The sequence below is a fragment of the Tauraco erythrolophus genome, chromosome 8 (assembly GCF_009769465.1).
Source record: "Tauraco erythrolophus isolate bTauEry1 chromosome 8, bTauEry1.pri, whole genome shotgun sequence".
Classification (NCBI taxonomy): domain Eukaryota; kingdom Metazoa; phylum Chordata; class Aves; order Musophagiformes; family Musophagidae; genus Tauraco; species Tauraco erythrolophus.
This window is the reverse complement of record NC_141472.1, coordinates 24,162,227-24,183,071: the sequence shown is the minus strand read 5'-3', so window position 1 is coordinate 24,183,071 and position 20,845 is coordinate 24,162,227. Positions and strand designations below refer to the sequence as shown.

Below are 20,845 nucleotides of genomic sequence, written 5' to 3'. Positions count from 1 at the left end.
AAAGAAGGAATCTTCATTTAATGTTAGCTTATGTATGAAACACAAAATGTCCTGATGTCCTTGATTATACAAATGTGCCTTTTTGTTCTTAGGAAATATTGTGGATCCTATTTGTACAAGTCTAGTGCAGCGTGATTTAAAAAGAATAAGAGTAGGCTATGTAAACAGACACTGCAAGATAGCAAGAATTTAATGAACAGTGAGACTATCTTGGAACTTCTGATGCAAACAGCGCTAGAAATTCGCACATTCCCCTAATACTTTCCTTGCTATGTCCGGTTACCAGATATAACTATTTGGAAACAAGCTGGGATCCAGATTTGCACAATTTACTTCACATTGAAATATATGCAAATATAATATTAAAACAAGATAGTCTACAAATACTCACTTTTTTCTCATAGTGTGATGATGCCAGTTTGAAATTACCATGGTTAGAAAGTAAGTCAAGTGAATGAGGAAAGAAATATAAGAAACAGTGATCTAAACTTGAAGACACTTTTCTTATATACAAAACTGTTGCCAGACGGTATTTCTTTACATTATTTATACATGCTAACCACATTTTCAACAGGTTAAACAGTTTGCAATATGGCCTGTACAGTCTGGTTCTACACCATATAGTAGCCACTTCAAATTTAAAATGCAAAACTAAAGAAGCTCATAAATAGCTGCAAACTATTGCTTAATGATTTGAAAGAACGAGGTCTGGTTGGACAATTTGATTCACTTCACCACTGACACATGGCTTCCTATAGTGGAGACTGTGGACAGTGGAAGGAGTGAGATACAGCAGCAAAAGCATTGACATGCATCAGTGACACTCTCCAAACTATCTGTAATGAGCTCTTACAAATTACCCATACTGTGGTACCCATCTGATGCAATTCAATGTGGCAAAGGCGTTTAATTCTATGCTCAAATATGCATGACAATACACCGTTAATATTTACATGGAAAAGGGTATTTTAGTGATTCACTGGATGTTGGCCATAATGAGAGAAGACAGTAACTAAAGAACAGTCTAGGAAAAAACTTGAGCTGTTTAAAATAAAAGAAAACAGAAGAACTCCCACATATGGTTTGGTGAAGCTATTTTTTCCAGTGCAGAAACTGCACAATATTTTTTAAGCTGTGAATATTTTAACAAAACCAAGAACTTTTTCATGTTTAATGATTTGCATAAAAATAAGTCATTGCAGATTCCTGTAAATTAGAGGAGACTTTCCAGGCACATTAATCTGGATGCACATAATCTGGATGCAGCCATACAACTAGTTAGAATGCCTCAAATATTAGAGCAACCCTGAAACATGGCGGTTCTTAAAATCTTTAGCTTTATGCAATGTCATATTTTTATTTACGTGTGATTTACAAGTGCAGCATGCCTATGCAAATCACTTCTATCTGTACATTATAGAGAATCTGAGAGTAGAACACCTGGTCCTCATACCTCTTTCCCCAACATAAAACCTATTACAAAAATAGTCACATATAATAGTAAACAACTTGTGAATTAAAAAATGATAAATACACTAATACTGATTTTGTAAAAATATGACAAATGTAGCAGTTGCATTACAAACAGTGAAGAGAATTACTGTTCTACATGTTCTGCAGTATGTGAAACAAAAAAAATATCGCTTTGCACTCATTTCATGCTCCATGTTCTCTGTGGAGCCACTTTTTCTCTCATTCTTAGCAGTGTCAGCTGTAGTGAAAACAGTAACCTCTTGTCAAGTTTGTTACCCTGATTCACAGAGTCACAGTTTGATGATGAAGGTTCACTGTTTTGTTATAGGCACTGACCTTAAGTATGTGTATATAATGTATATATATGCACACACACGCGCGCGCGCACACACACAAACATATATGTGTAAAAATTGTCAGTTTGGCATAAACCTCCTGCAGGAGTCCAGTTGATGCTTCATTCTCAAAGACTGTAAACAAGTTGTCCCGCAAACAGAATTCTTAGATCTTTATTTTTTATTTTCCCTGGCATCTTTACCTTTGTAGTTCTTTTCTGCTTTATCTTTTTCATATTTTTCTTTTTCTGGCTTTGTTACACTGTCATAAGAAGGTGGGGAAGTTGTAGAGGAACTCTCATCTGTTTTTTCTGGAGTGGAGTTCCCATTTAGTTTATCAATAATTATCTCTTTTATAACTGGTCCATCTCCTTCTTTGTTTTTATTTCTGTTATATATACTAGACACCTTTTTAACTTTTTGCCTTAAAAGGTAACGTCTGTAAGCACGCTGAATAATGACAGCAGATACTTCTTCCTGCTTTCTTTTTAATGTGGTTGTAATTGGTTCGTAGGAGACTTTAGACGGATTGGCTGCCATAAACCGATCTTCCATCTGTATTCTGAGGGCATCCATCTCCCCACTTTCCCCCAAAACACGCTTTGTGAAAGCAAACAAGATGTCAAGGCAGTGAATTCTGTCGCCACTTACCATGGGCAGATCCATTGCAATAAGCTGGACTTTGTTTGGTTTTGCTATAAGAAGAGGAGGATCTAACGAAGCTGCAAAATCTGATAGTTTACTGTATTCTATAAATTGTGTTGCATCGGGATCAAACTTCTCCCAGACTTCATAGAACATCTCAAAGTCATCCTCGCTCAAGGGTTCAGCGCTTTCTTCAGTAGCAACACTGAAGTTCTCCAGAATCACAGCGATGTACATGTTCACCACTACCAGAAATGATATGATAATGTAGCTGACAAAGAAGAAAATCCCAACGGAAGGGTTGCCGCAGTCGCCTTTCACAGAGCTCCCTGGATGATCTTTATGGGGGTCACAGTCTGGCTCCCCACTGTTAAGAATTGGGGCGAGCAAACCATCCCAGCCAGCAGACGTGGTAATCTGAAACAGGCAGATCATGCTGTTGCCAAACGTTTCAAAGTTGAACATGTCATCAATCCCAACTTCCCTCTTAACATAGGCGAAGTTGGACATGCCAAAGATCGCATAGATAAACATGACCAGGAACAGCAACAGGCCGATGTTGAACAAAGCGGGAAGAGACATCATCAGAGCAAAAAGCAGAGTGCGGATTCCCTTAGCGCCTTTAATGAGGCGCAGGATTCGGCCGATTCTGGCAAGTCGGATGACTCTGAACAGTGTGGGGGATACAAAATACTTCTCAATCATTTCAGCTAAAAACATACCTGGAAAAAAAAAGTGAATATTGAAAATATGTTAAATTTATTCATTCATTAGCTATAGAAAGATTTATTTATTGATGTCTCCAGAACAACCAGTATAGGGAATCTATGTTATAGTTAAACATCATACAAGTTATTACATTTCATTGAAAGCTGTAATTAAGGTGAAAGCACCTTCATTATGTTGAAATGCTATCCAGGAGAAGGGAAATCAGTAAAAGAAAGAAGTCTGCTTGTGGCAGGGTAGTTAGTGTCTGTCTAAGCTTTCAGTTGTTCCTAAAGCAGCTTGGAAAGAGAAGTTTCTGTCTTACATATAACTAGTTCTTGAAGCTGAGCCTATTACCACTGTCTTTTATGAAAGACTATATTGGCTTAATTTCTGCAAATTAGTGATTTGTTTTACCTAAGGCACTACACTGTATCAGTACAGCCTCTCTCTGGTGTATCTCTCTTTTAACTTTTGTCACACAACTAATTTTCACCTTGGAGAGTCATTAGATTTTAGTTTACAGAAATCTGAATATTTACAAAGACCTTTGTTAGCAAAAGCAATCCAAAATGTCACCCCTCTCACATGCTTTTCAGTTTTAGTACTGAAAGCAAATTTGTGGTTAGTTCACATATAGCACTAAACATTCCTCTTTATATTTGTACCTGTTAATCTAATGTACCAAGTAGTTCCATTATGTCTTTTGATGTGGAAGATGACAGTGAATCTAACTGGAGAGATAAAAATCTTACGTGCAACATTTCGTATATTGTATGCTATAAAGTATGAAGCTCTGAATCAACATGTAAGTCATATAGGAAACAGAAAATTTCATATTCAGTACCATAACATTCTTGAAACAAATATTCTCTTTTCCTTCCACTAGTTCTTTCTTCAAAGGGAATTGTTCTTACCTACTATAGAGAGAATGACAACCACAAAATCAAAAATATTCCAGCCTATAGTGAAGTAGTAATGGCGAAGTGAAATCAATTTCAGGACAAACTCTCCAGTGAAAAGGATAATGAATACAAGGTTAATCCGGGATAAAATTGTTTCCATTTCTTTACTTTGGTCATCTGTTTCTACCATCATTGTGACCATGTTAAGGCAGATGAGTATCATGATGCTGATGTCAAATACTTGTTTGGTTACAAAATCAAAGACCATGCCTTGGAATTTGTTCTGCAAAAGCAAAGATGGAATACAGTTTACATTCTGAAAATATATGTCTTTACAAATGCCAAATGGGAAAGCAAGTCCCTCCCTGCAAGATTTAGGAGTGCAGAGCAAGACTCATTCACAAAATATCTTACTATGCAGCAAACCCATACTGGTTTGTGTTTCATCCTATTAGAGAAGATCAAGAGGTGTACCACTGTTGGCTGAAGGATGAGAAGGGAAAGAATGCAGTAATAATAGTAATATCATTGACAATTGATACTGTTGGTGTAAAAAAGGTAGTATAACTTGATACCCAGCAAGATTACCACCCAAATAGAAACTAATTTTCTTATCTTTATTCTTAGCTGTTTTTAGAATACTAACCCCCAGCAATGTCTCTCTCTTTCTTAACCTAATGGTATTTGGTGAGATAGTTGGACCGCTGAAGTTACTTGTCTCTAACACACCATGACTGCAATATCCTAGTTCTCCTTTAGCACTTGGCTAAGTGTTTTATTGCCATGTGTCTCTCCTTAGAAAGACTATTTTTAACCACTTGATGCATAAGGTGCGACAAATATTTTATTTTTTCCAAACACTGTAGGAGTTCAGTAAATATGTAGTTTCTTATCCTAGAGAGAAATTTATCCTAGTTTATGCTTTACTCCCTAGGGCATTCTTTTATTCTGTGAGATTATCTGCATGTCTTTCACATTAGGTGACCACTGCCCCCTTCTGTCTTCAGCAGCAAGGGCCAGTGCATCCCCATTACCTACAAATTCTCTGGAAGGAGAAAAAAAAAGAAAATGAAGTTTATCCATGGGTAACAAGAACCAATACACAATTCAATCAACTGTGCTTTTCTAGGACTTAGGCAGGGAATTATGAAATTTATCACATTAACCATATTAAAGCTTACAGTTAATACTTCAGAGTGTATGTTTTTAAATGAAACATGAACGATCTAGTCCGCTGAATTAAAAAAAAAAAAGGGGGACCAATTCTACCTTTACAAGAATGTAAATGGAAAAAATATTTTCTTTTCAAGTGTATAACTTTCTCTCATTGGCTAAAATCATATTCCCAAATGAGTATTCCCAAATGAGTATTTAATATTAGAGGTATTAAAATCAAATCACTCTTACCACTGGCCTCGGTATAGGTTTCTGTGGCTTTTTAGATCCCAGTTTTTTCATTGCATTGTAATATTTCTTCTGTTCTTCTGTCATAAATATATCTTGACCTCCAAAGTAAAGAAATAGTATCAAAACTAATTACTATGATGACCACATGTACAACATTTAAGTACAGTATGTCTCATATATAATATTACATTTATATTTGATTTATATAATAAAAGTGATTTTTTTTTCAAGTATTTTTAGTGTGGATGCTTATATGCATTCCTAATGCAGAAAAAAGACCCTTACTGGTGCCTTGTCAGGCTGACAGTTGAGTTTTTCCGGTGTCTTCCTGCTCACTTTTGCTGACATGGCTAAGGCTCTTAATATACTGATACTGTTAGATGACTTGCTGATTAGGATATGCTTAGGACATAGGAGCCTGACTGGTGCCTTATATGTCCTAAATTCTAGATAGACTTTTAGGATTTCAGCTAGCCAGGCCTAAAAGTGAGGTAGCTTTGAGTCACAAGTTGTGTCAAGGGAGAGTATTTGGGTATAATCTGAGGGGTTTAATGACAGCAAAAAAAATCACCTTTAAGATGAACTTGAGAAAAGTAATCCAAATCATGCCATAGCAAATTATTAATTAAAACATTGGTGAAACCTTGACTAACTCAAATTAGCCTTTTTCACAGATGCAAATGCTGCCGATCAGATGTGCAACTGACTGACTGGATTTCAGTATAAAGTCAATTGTGCTTATTGATGGGTCTGAACTACGTCAGACGGAAACACAATGTCCAGGTCACTGTCTGCTAAACTGGATATTGAAGCCCAAAGCATGGCATAATTAACAGAAACTGAGGCAGTAGCCAGGGCCCTGTTTCTGGCTCTTTTAAGAAGCTAAAGAATATCTTCACAAGGAAAAATTTCTGTAGTTCGCAATTGACTTTTACCGTAGATTGTTTGGTACTGCTGCATTTTTTTTGATAATTGGATAAAATCAAATCCTATGAAACTGCTTTTTCACAGCATATAAAGATTTAGAATGATCCCAAGGCTCTAGTTCTTTTTGATAGTTGAAGGCTAAGAATCATGAGACTTCAAAATATTTTAAATGTGATTATTTGTATTTTTAGATTTTTAAAGTTATTTTAAATAAAATTATATGCATTATCAATATAATTATTTTTAACATACTTGTATGTCAAATGTATACAGAAAAAATATTCTTCCTTTTATAACTGTGCTTTATTTTTCCTAATAAATTATGGATTGTACTTGTGTCTAACAAGTTCATCTCATTTCTCACAAAAGCATAAGAAAAATAGAGCTCTTCTGTACACATTTTCACTTGTATCTTTAAGCTCATTCATATGAGGTCTGTTGGACTTACTCTTAACCCACTGTTTAGTCAGTTTGCAGAAATATTATCTCTTGTATGAACACAATACCATCTTGTATCTTCATTAAGTGTCAACAGTTTATAAGATTAATTAAAATCAATTTATCTTAATTCTTTAAAGTTAATTAAAAATAAACTCTTCCATGGCAGGTAATATTACATCCATTCAAAAGAATAATGCACATTTCCTTTTTGCATCTTCATTTTAGCTCTTACACAATTTGCAAATTGTTATGAACCAACTCATGATTTGTCCCTCTTTGCTTGCAAAAATGCTGAAATGCAAAAGTCAAAATCACATCCACAGATTTAACACAGCTTATGTTAAAAAAAAAAGAGACACATTTTTATTCAAGGACTGGAAATAACTTCTGATTTTTATTAGCTTTACATAAATAAGTTATTAATTCATTATGGATAATAATTTATAGCACTATGGAAATATTTTAGATACTTATCTTCTTTTTTTGTTGGTTGAAGTTGTCTATAATGACACCAATGAAAAGGTTCAAGGTAAAGAATGATCCAAATATGATAAAGATGACAAAATAAAGATACATGTACAAGTTGTCCTCATACTTAGGTTGATCTTCTACCTACAAAATATTATAAATTATATTACCAATGAGAATACTAGATGTAAAAGAAAAATATGTAATTTATGAATAGGTATATGCTATCATCTCAGCTAGAAAAGCTATATACTGCACTCGGTTATTAAAAAGATCCAACATGTTCATTCCATTCAGTATTTGGAGAACTGGAAGCTGACAGAATGATTAACCAAATGGAATTTTAAAGTAAATGTGCACATGGGTATGTTTATGTATGTACATACACACCTAGTTCCTTGTATAGAAGGATTAAGCAATGTGGAACTGAGAGGAGTCATCAGGACTTAAAATTTTAACAGCACACATTGAAATATTTTATATCGTGTTCAGTATATTTTAATGCAACAGAATCAATCAATTTTACTATCGCCGAAATCTCCTTGGAATTCTCTTGGTCTTACACAAGTGTTCTTACATCCAGCTAAGAACAGATGCTTTCAATAAATTTCTAGCGAGTGTATGTTTTGTGAAATCCATTAAATCGAGGCAAATTTCTAAGGAGGATTTGGTTGTTGTCTCGATTCTTCCAGATTCCACATCTCAACGCCTGCACCTCTACTGCACAATGTGCTAAAGTGTAGAAATGCTGAAGTTAATGAAACAGGATATATTACTCTGGGAGATGAGTATCACTGATGACGGGTATCACTAATGTGACTGTAACCGAGGTTATATAGACCTAGTTCAGGCATCTGTGTTGCACTTTTTCGTACAAGGTAAACATAGTTTTAGTTTTGCAGCCAAGATGATATTCTGATCCCTAGTAAGCGTAACAGATGATCTTCAAGCTTAAAATCTAATTGCACTTAAATAGCTAGATAACATAAATGCTTAACCTAAAGAAACAATGAAATGCACAGTTACAAATTATAAAACAAGATTAATATATTCAATATGTAATAATTTTGTTGTATAATCTTGAATTAATTCAAATTCATGATTACCAAAGGAAGTAGTTGAAAATCCTCTTCTTTGTTTCTTTCGTTAATATTACAGTTTCCAAAAAAAGTCCAGTTAAGTTAATTTAACTTATTTGGCTACACAGAATGACATGGGATGAATTCTTTCCACTACAAATTCTAAGATTCATGAAGTTACATAAAAGTTCCTTTCTAGACTAAATATATCTGGAAAAAATATGTGTTGGTGCTGATTATAATTCTTAAATGTTATTGTATGTGTAGCTCTTTAAATTCTATACTCTATATTAGAATATAACCAACAGATGATCTTTGAAAGTCTTGCACTTACGCCTCGTGAATCAACAGCAGCATACATAATATCCATCCATCCTTTGAAGGTAGCCTAGAAATAAAATACAGTTGTTCATGTTCCCTATAAAAATTTATAATGTGGAAAATAACTAGGTCACAGCATTTGGACCTTAACTTTTGATAAAATCGTATCTAAATTTATAAACCATATTTAATAACACCATAATAAGATATTTCTCATAGAAATACTAGGGGTTTTGAGAAATTATTTTTAAATTATTCAAAAAATATTAAAAATTAGGCTCTGAAGGTCTCAGCAAGGGCACAGTGTGTTTGGAACTGCAGATGCTTACTTTGCAGATGAAGAATGGTAGTCGCAGACATTAGTGCTAGAGATGTTCAGGTAGAATCTACTAGAATCACTCATGGTGACTGCCATTTTATCAAGTTGCATGCATTGATGGAGTCAGCAATGCAACCTCTAGACAGATACCAACATGCATCTGAATGATTTTGCTATGGCTCAACTGCCATAGTATCTTTAGAAATGTTTTAATCCCACATAACTAAAAAAAATAGATGTTGATTCTTGAGGGATAAGATTTACAGAAGACCAAAAAGTAAACTGTGAAAGAGCTGTGATTAACTTTTATAAAACTTTAGGCTGAGTTCCTATAGAGACTTTGCCTAGGTAGAATAAAGAATAAAAAAGATCTGCCATCATTGCTCTAAGGGCATGGTTTTCATGGACATGGAGTGTGACTTTCTGAGGAACACCAAAGGGTTGGTGTGACCTTCTGGTTGAAGGTGTGAGAGCCTACTCATTAGCCAGGGTTTCCAAGCTTATCCGCAGTAAAGACAAAAAGAGCTAAATAGTGTGTGAAATGAACAGATAAAGAGCATCTCTCCTGAGGAGATTTGGGAGAGGAACCATCCCAAGGAGTATACTTGCATCTGTGCTTGCCAGAAGTAGCTCTGGTACTCTGGTACAGCTGCTACTTTTTACAGCGTTCATGCCCTCCTGAATCTTGCAGTGCAATACAGATTTACTAAGAAGGTATGCTTGGAGCCAGGCTTCATAGATCTTTCTGGCTCAGTTGACAATTGACAGCCATGTGGTGCACTTTGCATAGCACCATTAGAAGAGTAGCAGTTTGAGAAGAGCAATAAATACAGAAGAAGAGTGGAGGGAGAATGTTAAGGGAGACAACCAGCTGAAGAGGTGATATGATTCGTGTGCAAGGATCCCCTAATCTCTGCAGGAAAAGTAAAGGCCAGAAGGGAATATTTGAAAAGGAAAATAATAAAAAATCAGAACAGAAAGAAATAAAGAAAGAGAAGAATGAAAGATCCACAGTAGTGATTTAGTAATTAAAGACCAACACTGTCTGGATGGGTGACATGGATGACATTCAGACAGCTTCAAGAGACCAGTTCTCCTTATACATCTTCAGAGACGAGTCTTGGTAATAAGATGGTTCATTTTACTCTCGAGTACAAAGGTAGCAATGAAATCTGAAGTCAGAGAATTAGAATCGGCATTCAGTACTACTGCTAAGCACATGAGAGTCACATTGCTTTTAGAGGCAAAACATTTTAAGCCAGGTAGTTAATTTGGGAATCAAGGTCAGCTGAGGATACTGACCAGCTCTGGGATAGAAGCATAGAACAAGCATATCATTCTTAGACAACTTGGTGATATCAGAGCTGTAACAATCCCATGACATTTCTGACATCTTTTCATACAGTGAAGCTATATGTCAAGTTACAGACAAGTGATTCTACAGAGCTCAATCATCTAAACATAATTGCTTGCTTTCTTGCCTGTGTTTGGGTCAGATATCAGCTGTCAGAAGCTACATACTAGGCCAAGGAGCTTGTAAAGAACTAAGGTCTTTATTCCTCTGGCATAAATAAATGATATGCTCAATACCTAGAACAAAGACGTTTCTGTATCACAGTGTGTAGGAAAAGGACTTGAAGGGGAAATACAATTTACAGACTTTGTAAAAGTAGTAGTAATTAACAGAATGAATATGCTATACAATACAATAACATCCAATACTTTACAAGGATAATACTGTAATCGGTATGACATTTATGTACTATATTATAATGGCTTTTTAACAAGCATTAATGCAATATGACCATTATAAATTGTGGGGTTTTTTGTGATAAAAGTATTTTACATTTTCCTATTTTACCCACAGTTTAATGTCTTTGTAGTTTCATGTATTTCTTAATGAAATATATTTTAGTAGCAAGTTCTGTTTATCTGCAAACACCAAGAGAAAGTATTATATGATTAATCAGACCTAATACTCAATTAGGATCTGTCTATCAGTAACTATCCATATTCTTCCCATGGGCAGCTCCTACTTCTCTCAGAGGATTTCAGAGCTCTTACACAAGTATAATGATAATAAATAAAGAACTGGCTCCATGCTACATGAAACATTTGATGTCTCAATCTCAGATCTTGCATTATTTATGATTAATTTCTTTAAACCCACTTCCAGGTCTGGAAAATCAAGCCCCTATTAAACAAATATCTGCAATGGAGACACCAGGTTGATATATTGTCATTTTTACCATTGAATTTACAAACTGGTTCCTTAGATTAGTATAGGCAAGAAGAAAAATCCGCTCTACCTTGACCAGGCTATTGACAAAAGAAAAATTATTTCACAGTGCCAAAAGTGCCTAGATTAATGGATTTTGTCTGTGAAAGAATGCTGCTGTGGATGTGTAATGATACCTAGGAACAGATTATGTGGGAGGCATTGGTGGTAGTTGCTCACTTCAGACCAGGCAGTCAGTTAGAATGTCTGCCCTCCCGTCTTACAAGATAACTGAGCCCATAAAGGAGGGGAGAGACTTTGAATAATTAGAGGGACCTCTGAGCCTTGTCCACCATGACAAGATTCACGAAATGCATTCCTAAAGTTTATATTGTGCACCACTAAAAAGATTCTTGTACCTTTTTTACTTACTATTTTCACATTATTATCATCATCATGAGACTGTATTCCCTAGCCTTGGAATGGAAATTTACTCTACTATCATTAATACGAAAATTATAAGTAACAATGCAATAGAGCTGTACATCATTGCTATGAAGAAATTATTCCACTACTTCACTGTCTTAACTTGCCGATTTTTCCTACACTTCTCTAAAAAGAGCAAAAAGAAAATATATAAATTTACTTACTACTTGAAGCAGAGCAAGATATCCAGCTCCTACATTATCAAAGTTTACTTTCACATTTTTCCATCGGGCACTCTGATTGTTTTTTATGAGTTCCTCACACTGAGTATAATTGTTGACATCACTGACATCAAACATCTCACCAGTTGTGGTGTTGACACAGTGATAGAATTTGCCAGCAAACAGATTGACTCCCATGATGCTGAAGATGAGCCAGAATATAAGACAAACCAGCAATACATTCATGATAGATGGAATTGCTCCTACAAGGGCATTTACAACCACCTAGTGTACAAATTAGACAAAATAGCCACTTAGTTTATGAACTGAAAAGTAAAAATACTTTGAAAATGTTAAAACAGTATTAATGTGGAATGGACAGTTAAAATATTACATTAAAAATTTATGGGGAAATGTTATTTAAGATTCAATAAAAACACTAATGAGATTGCAAAAAGCAAGAAATAAAATAATATGGAAATCAAGACAATGGAAAAGTCTGAAAAAAACTCAAAAAGCAAAAGAAAACCTGTTAGTAGCAAGATGGATTCTTAGAATTTTTGTGCTCTAGAGAAAAAGAGAGAAATAAATGTTAAATTCCAACAATACAAATCAAAATCTATAAATAGAAAATAAACCAGAAAAAGATCAAAGAATGATGATGTGGAAGACTGTATAAAAATGTCTGCATGTGAAATTATCATTACTAATGATTTTATTCTCAGAAACTTTATATTGGTACCAGTGTATTTTAGCATCTACATACAACGTAACATAATTAAACATACCTTATTTAGTTTTTATTATCAGCTTCTGCTATAAATCTTGGTTTTGAATTGCCTGGCTCACTATAGTTGCTCTTACAGTTATCTGTCAGTTTTTTTTTTTTTTAATTGACTGCATTTAATACAATTGAGCTGCTCTAATACTGGCAAGTGCCAGTAATAGATCAGATGAAATCCCTTGACAAAAAATTTCTTTAACTTATTGTGATTGAACTAAAAGAAAGCTGCAGATATTCAGATAATAATTTTCTACCAAATCAATAGAGACTGCAGTAGTTTTTTGTGTATGGTTTTGAAAATAGTGGTATTTTGCAGTTCACTAATTTGACTGACAGTATAAGATTGGTAGAGGTTTGCCCGTTTATTAGGTCGGAACTTACGTGTTGTTTGCAAGTCAGATCATGTAAAACATAGTGGTGATGGCAATGTGCCACAATAAACACTCGCCGACAGTGGCTAGTGTGGCCACCTCTAGAATATCAGCAGCCTCAACCCAGACAGGAATCACACTATTTATTTGGAAACGTAAGACTATGACCAAGCTATAAAAACGCATTGCAGCATCTGGGTATTTTGGGGTGAAAGACTAGAAGGAGATTTCTCAAAAATATTACTTTGTTAATTTTTTATGCATCAGATTTTCCAAGAAATAGCGTAGTCTGCATTTTCAGCAGACAGCATGTAATAGTGGTGGGGTTTTTTTTGTCAGAATATTTTTTTATGCATACATTCATTCAGACTAATTCATTTGAGCTCACCCTCATTCCTTCAAATCGTGACAAGGCTCTTAAAGGTCTTAAAGCTCTTAATGTCCGAAGCGATTTAATGGCACCAAGTTCAGAATAGCCCAAAGCATTGGCTATTAAACTAACCAATGAGACCTATAAAAATAGAGAAAAAATATTGTTGTAAAAATTGTTTTACGCTATTTAAAAAGAATACATATTCAATCGACAGAAAGATCAACAGTGACAAAGGGAAGAACGTCATTCTTGCTTTCAGTGACATTGGAGGCCCAATCCCACAATCTGCATACTTGCTGGAAAGGCAAGAGGTCATATGAAGACATGTTTGAAAAAGGAATATATGCTATTAAATGTCTTTTATAGCTGGATAAGGCTTAACAATCAGATTGAAGCAGACTGTTTATGAAGGATAAAATTTTCAGAAATATTTAAAGACAAAATAGCCATACTTTCAGTAACTTCATTAAGGTTCAACCTTCCAAGCAATTTAAATTTCTGAATACATTAGGATAGTTTCTTAATTACTGACAATATTACTAGTATCTATAATCATTAATAATGTGTTAAATAATATAGTGTTAATTCATTAGGATAGTTTCATAATTACTGACAATATTATTAGTATCTGTAATCACTAATAATGTGCTAAATAATGTAGTGTTAATTAGCTTTTGATATAAATATTACTTCTAAGTCAAACACTCAGTTTATAGCAACAATAGCCAGGGTATCTGTGAAATATATATTGACAGAGGTAATACTTTCTCACTTGCCTGACAACTCTCTCAATATTTTTTTTTCTCTTCTAAGTATAATAAAATATTATGGGATAGATAGGAACAGATGCTAGCATTGTAACAGTAAGTGCTTTAATATCTTTAATACTAGTGAGTTCCTGATTCACATTATTGGGATAAGTCCACTTCAGGAGGGAGTAATTAATTTGCTTCTCAAATGAAACTGAGTTTTAAACAGTTTTAATGTGAAACAATTTCATTGACCTTGAGCAGTTTTGGAGACAGGAGTGAGGAAGTATCATACCTTGCTCATATTTTATTCAGTTCTACCACCAAAAGCATAGAAGGCATTTTAATGAACACAGGAATATTTCAGTCCTTGAAAAAATCTCTCAAATGTTCATTTCTGTACCTCAGTCTAGAGTGTTCTTCAAATAATTGACTGTACAGAAATAGGTGTTCACAGATAATGGCAGTAAGATTTTGCCCATTATATGAGAAGGTGGTTTCCTATGTTACTTGTATCCATGAAGAACAATTAAATTAATCACAAACACAGGAGTTACAAGATGATGTCTCAAAGGACAATCTGAGACCAAATAGAAATCAATTATTCATTACCATGTTGCTATGTAAATTAATCTAATAGAAAATAATATTTTAGTGAATTCATATCACTGTACCTTTCAACTGGATTACATGTCGGGATGTAATTCTTTTTATCAAAGGAAAGGGTTTTTTTATTGCCATAATGGATACATTTGTAAAGGAACTCACTGCGATTTATAAGCATATTAAGAATAAAATCTTACTGATTTTCTGTAGTCTGTAACTGAAGTCTGTTCACTTACAAGAGATAACATTGTTTCTGTCATTACATTAATTATTTCATGCATTGTTATTAATAATTGTCATTAATACAAGTTATTTATCCTGTGATTCTACAGTAAGAGAGTTCTTTTTTATCCTTAGCCACTCTTAATATATTCGAGAGATAACAAGACATGGAATTCTCTGTATTTTTAATAGGATATTCATTGATTCACTCACATCAACAAGATACCCCAACATGACAACAAACTTTACTAGTTTAAACACAGCACATTTTATGGATTAAAAATAAACTATGAAATACATATTAAAAAATTGTGCCTCTCATTGGGAGAGCAAGACATCTCTTTTAAAAATTGAACTCACTTAATGGCTCTTTCATTTTATACTTTTCTACCCAAACTAGCACTGTGCCATAACCATCTTTCACAAACAAAACTCCTTACAAGCTAGTTACACAGCTGTAGCTCCTGTAACTTCAGTGGCACTGTGTATATTGGCAGTTTTTAGGCTTTGATTGTAAGTCATTCTCCAGCCTCATTTGTACTTTCCATTTCAACCTATTTGCAGCTTTCTTACGGTGGTGCTAGTGTTATGCTTCATCATAAACCTGAAGTTGTTTTGCAGATAAATACTTCATCTATTGTAAACAACACATTTTCCTCTGAAGGACAGTCCAAACGAGGGGCCAAGATTTGCTTGAAATTCTTTGATATTAATTCTATTGTATATGCAGCATAAGAATATACAGCTGCTTTTGTTTTCTCAGTCTTAGCTTGGTCTTCCATTGACTGTTCCATCTGTTTTGTTGCTAGTAGGAAAGAAAATAAATGTCTCTGTACACTGATAAATATATTAATTTCTTTCTTTTGAGACACGAATGCATGAGACGCAGTAATTTTAAGAAATTAAAATGAACTCAAAATGGTGAAAATAATTTTTACATTTGTCTCCTAAAACTGCAGGTTGTATGTCCACATTTTTGTAAATGGATCTTCTAGTCTGTTGCAAAAAACGTTTTGAAACTTAGCAGTCACAATTAGCCATGCTCAAGATCTTCAGTCAGGGTTGTCATCCGAGCCAGATCGTTGGTCATAGAGCTGCACATTGACTTTATATCTATTTAGGTCTAAAATTTTAATCCATATGAATTCTGTGCTACTTGTTGAGGTGGCTAATTTATGTGATTTGATTCCAGGTCCTTAGTGGCATACGGTCCTTGTCACTTCCAACACCGCTTATCCTATATTTCATGTTTAAATGTTCGGGTATTACACTTAAATAGGAATAAAAACAAACTGCAAGATTTGGAAAAAAAAAATCTAAATATTTTTCTTTCTATTGAGAAGTTAATGATTTTTCTTCTTTTTTGAAAGGTGTATACTATATTATCAGTTTTCCAGGTAGGCATTTTTGACACTCTCGGAGACACTACACTGGACCCAGTATAACCATTCTTATGCCTTATGTAGCTTTTCTTATATTATGGTCCTGTGCTAACATAATATTTTTTATGTAGGTACTTGGTGAATAATTCTTCATTTATGATATTTTACTGGCAAATATTCAATATTCTTTTTTTTTAGATGCATAGGTGCAAGATATGATTCTGTTCCCTAACTCACTGAACACGAACCTTAGGTTTAATACATTTATCGTCTGAAAATTTGAATTAATTAATCAATTTCATTAATTTTTGGATTATCCAATGTTATCATAGTGTACCATGTTAGGATACACATAAAGACATAGAAGACTTTCTAGGAAGATAAAGTGACATCTCTTTCTATATCTGGTTTCCCAACGTATCAATATGCTCATCTTCTTATTTCTTCTTTTTTTTTTATTATGAAGTTGTCAGCGCAGCAGTTACCTCTTACTCTGTACATACAGTATTTTGTATGTTAGTATAATGTGACCCTGATCTTTTCAAAAATGTTGCTGCTGAATTAATTTTTCTGAAAAGCTAATAAAAAGGTTGAGAGCACAGTTTAATTAAATTACTTTAACCGTTTTAACAAAAAGCATGAAAATTTTTTAGCTGTATGAAGAAATATTATATAAGCCAGCAATACGACCAACTTTTAATGCACTATGTAACAAGCCCAATTGGAGGATTGCTTTGCTACGTTTTATTGTTCAAAAACTGTACGCATTGGAATTTTATCAGACATGAGCAATTTCAGGAAGATCAAAGATTTCATTCCACTTACAGATTAATTACGACCCAACGTGATTTGTTTTAAATGTTACTTATTTCTGTTTCATTCAAGTACATTTTATTAAGACAATAATTTAGAAATAAAGTCTCTATACCAAATTATAAGACTACTTTTTCAAGGTTTAAAATATACAACATAAACCAGTATCCATTCAAGATTATCTAAGATTACATATCATAGCAGAAAGCTCCACAAACAAATTTAATAACTGACAAACTCATTGGGTATTCCCAGATTCCCTGTCTCATTCCCTGATGTCTTACCTTCTGGCTTTGTATGTGGCAAAGAGAACTTGGAGTCATTACAGCTGTACATCAAAACCTAGACATAATAAATTCATGACAGATGGCTTCTAGAAAAGGGGGTAAAAGCAACAACCAAGGTACAGGATGACATGCTCTATAGCATCTAGTTGTACTGGGTTAAGACATTGCTGTCTCAAGCCTTCACTGGATGCCTCTGCCAGAATTAGTCTCCCCCAAAAAAGCAAGTATGTCGCTGTTTCACAGCTGCCTGCATCCAAAATTCAGTCTCTTAGCTTAAACCACTGACAAATGTGAACTAATTGAACTAATTTACCAGATCGTGATTTTGGGTAGATAGGGCACTCCACTCACGTGTCCGCTCCTTGCTACAGATATTGTTGCATATAGCAGAAGAGTGGGTGGAGATATGGCGTGATAAGGTCTTAAACTGAGGTAGCCAAATACAGCAAGAGTCATCTGTCATGGCTGTAAATTGACAGAGCTGAAAATTGCCATTTCATGGTGTAATTAATAAAATCTAATTTGGTCACAATCACTGAGAGCAACTATGGCTATTTCTTATGGTGAGAGACGCAGGTATGTAAGATATTAAAGGTCAAAGCCCTAAAGGACTATCAGTGTTTACTCTTGAATAATTTTAGTGGGTGGAATTAAACAATTTGATTAACTTCAGTCACTTCTAATGAAGAAGGGCTCACTGGTGGTCCAATGGGAGAATGCCACTGAATCACACCTGTTTAAACTGCTTGTTAAAGCAGTGTATGTTCTCTGCTTCGCTATAAGAAGATAGCATGAGTTAATGTATTTCTTTCAAGTGTTGTCTGGTGGTGCTAAAGGAATTGCTGAATTAGCCTGAGGCACAGTAAGACATGTTTTGCTACTTTCTGGAACATTGGATATAATTCTCCAAAAGTAGAAGGTTCCAATCTCATTTAGTCATGCTTTTGTTTATAAAATTAAAAATTATGGGTAAAAAGTTGGCAAAATAAGCTGCTTTACTTATGATGATGTTCTTTATAATTCTGAGAGCCTGCTCGGATAAAAGCACCTCTGAGGCTAAACTATTATAAAGAAATCAGGGAGTGTGGCTTAGAATAATCTGTTTAGGTTTATGTTACAAAAAGAATAATTAAAACATGAGTGTAGTTTATCATAAAAACCCACCATTCTTAACATAATCCTGGAAGAGAGCATTTGTCTTCTGCATTAACATCGTCTTAAGAAAATCATTCATGATGTTCCATTCTAGTGTAAATATTCAGGACAGAGCTAGAGATTAACAGTATAACAAAACTAACTTGGGCAGGTTAAAAAAAAAAGACAAGGTCTTCAATTTTGAGTTATGGGCCAATCTAGCTAGGATTTTTTTCCTCTTGGAGTCACAAATCCAATACATTTCTATTATATGCTCATCACGAATAATTATTTATGGGACCATGATTTATGCAAACTTCCCAAGAAATATGATAGCTTGGGCAGAGATTACTATAAAAGCATGTTTGCCCTGAGATGCCATCTCTCAATTCCACGCTGAGGACTTGTGTAGCCAATGAACTGGGTCAGATAATGTGTGAAGGCAAGAGACCAAAATATTCTGGGAGTAAAACCAGCTTTGATCCCTTCTGACAACATAAGCAGGGCCTTTGCACAGAAGTATATCCCAGCTGGGAATGCAGCCAAGAAACCTTGTATTCTCCTCTGTCATAAACCTTGCCAAGTTCTAGCTGATTTAACTATTGCAGATTGTCAGCCCATTAAAACGACTTAATTTTTAGACCAAATAGCCACTGCCTTTCTGTTTTGTTAAAAATGGTAACAGTATAGTTTTGAGGGATGAAGTTCTGAGAACTCAGACCAAACTTAGGGTTTCGCTTGCAAAGCTAAAGTTTGTAGAAGAAACTTGCACAATGTAGTGTCTTATTTGCTAAGGAATACAGTAGTATGATCAGAGTCCATTAAAAACAACGTTTCAAATTTGGGTTTTTTTCCTCATCAAATCTCAAGTTTGATACATCGTGGGTATGGAATTATTAACCATGAAGAATGAACAAACTGGTTACCAGCCATCCTTTTCCTTCTGATATATAAATGTATTTTAAACAATACATCCAGATCACTGCAGGCTATTACTAATGCGGTATGACTATACAATGTGAATTATTTTTGCATATTTGTAAGAAGATTACTTAGTAGTAACGAGTTTTACAACATAAAGGTCTGTACTATAGCGAATTTTACAATATTAAAGACTGTGTACTTACATCAACAATCAGGAAGTCCAACCAGCACCAGGCATTAGTAAAATATATTTGAAAACCATATGCTACCCATTTTAAAAGCATTTCCAAAATGAAAATATATGTAAAAACTTTGTCAGCATATTCCAGCATGGTCTTGATAGTTTTGCGCTGTTCAATATATATATCTTCAAAAGCCTATGAAAAAAATATATTCAGGTATTACTAATGTTTCACAGAATATACATGAAAAAAATAAGGAATATATCAATAAAAAATAAGTAGGTCAGAACTAATCTTTCCCCCTGCTCTTCTGCATCCTCTTATTTTACATAGTACCCATCTTGAACCATACTACAAATTAGAGCATCTTTATGTATTCTGCTTTGTCTGAGGTTGAATATACATAGATCCTATTTTAATAATGAGTGAAGAAATAAAATCAAAGCAAGAATTTTTGTCCATTGTGGCATTAAGAAACTTTTACATACACACACTCAAAAATCTTCTCTTATACAAAATCTGTTCCAGAAATGTATATTCCATTCTAGAAAACAGTTAGAGATTACGATTCTATTTTCCATCAATCAAACTTCTGTCTAAAAGTCAAATTAAAGAGCAATGTATTTGCTAGAATCTACACTATGCACATTAATACTGTAGCAAATGTTCAATCTGAGTAAAGCTCAAAAAGGTGAGTAATGTAAATCTTTCTGAAAAGTGGTTGTTAGGTGTAATTTTCTATCACACTCTTCTCCATCTCCTGCCTCCAAAAAAGGAACAGAATGAAGTAATTATTCCGTTTTTTTTGTATGGTCTTTCATGGGCAGAATCCAAGAAATGGCTGAGCCTAGAAGGAATTAAGGACTTAAAATCATACATTTAGTTATATATTCACAGTTAACAAGGATCTTTTGTGCTCAAATCTCTTGACAAACATGCTGAAAATTGGCAGGCAATTTAAATCTTGAGCAGATATGCTTGCTTAAATAAAATTGCATCAGGTTTACTGTAGTAAACCAAAAGTATCACTAAAAGAGTGCATGTGAAATTTAACAAACTTTTTCAAGTTTGGGCCAAGTTTCATTTCATCCTGAAATGATGGAATGCAGGTAGTTTTATAGAGCTCCA

General features: G+C 34.2%; 1 protein-coding gene across 18 annotated transcripts in view; it reads right to left on the bottom strand.

Moving 5' to 3' along the window:
• Positions 1 to 1,982: 1,982 nt before the first annotated feature.
• The window catches only part of LOC104379176 (sodium channel protein type 2 subunit alpha), a 59,321-nt gene continuing 40,458 nt past the window's right edge, over positions 1,983 to 20,845 (bottom strand). For 13 of the 18 annotated variants that reach the window (XM_086616030.1, XM_086616029.1, XM_086616033.1 and 10 more), the window contains exons 19-26: positions 19,739 to 19,912; positions 13,434 to 13,556; positions 11,894 to 12,175; positions 8,720 to 8,773; positions 7,313 to 7,450; positions 5,471 to 5,575; positions 4,076 to 4,346; positions 1,983 to 3,175 (exon numbers count right to left, since the gene is read on the bottom strand). In XM_086616030.1, the coding sequence (XP_086472156.1) occupies positions 1,983 to 3,175; positions 4,076 to 4,346; positions 5,471 to 5,575; positions 7,313 to 7,450; positions 8,720 to 8,773; positions 11,894 to 12,175; positions 13,434 to 13,556; positions 19,739 to 19,912 (2,340 nt within the window). Of the gene's footprint in view, positions 3,176 to 4,075; positions 4,347 to 5,470; positions 5,576 to 7,312; positions 7,451 to 8,715; positions 8,774 to 11,893; positions 12,176 to 13,433; positions 13,557 to 19,738; positions 19,913 to 20,845 lie in introns of all 18 variants that reach the window. The other 5 variants (XM_086616035.1, XM_086616046.1, XM_086616032.1 and 2 more) reach the window with 1 other exon arrangement.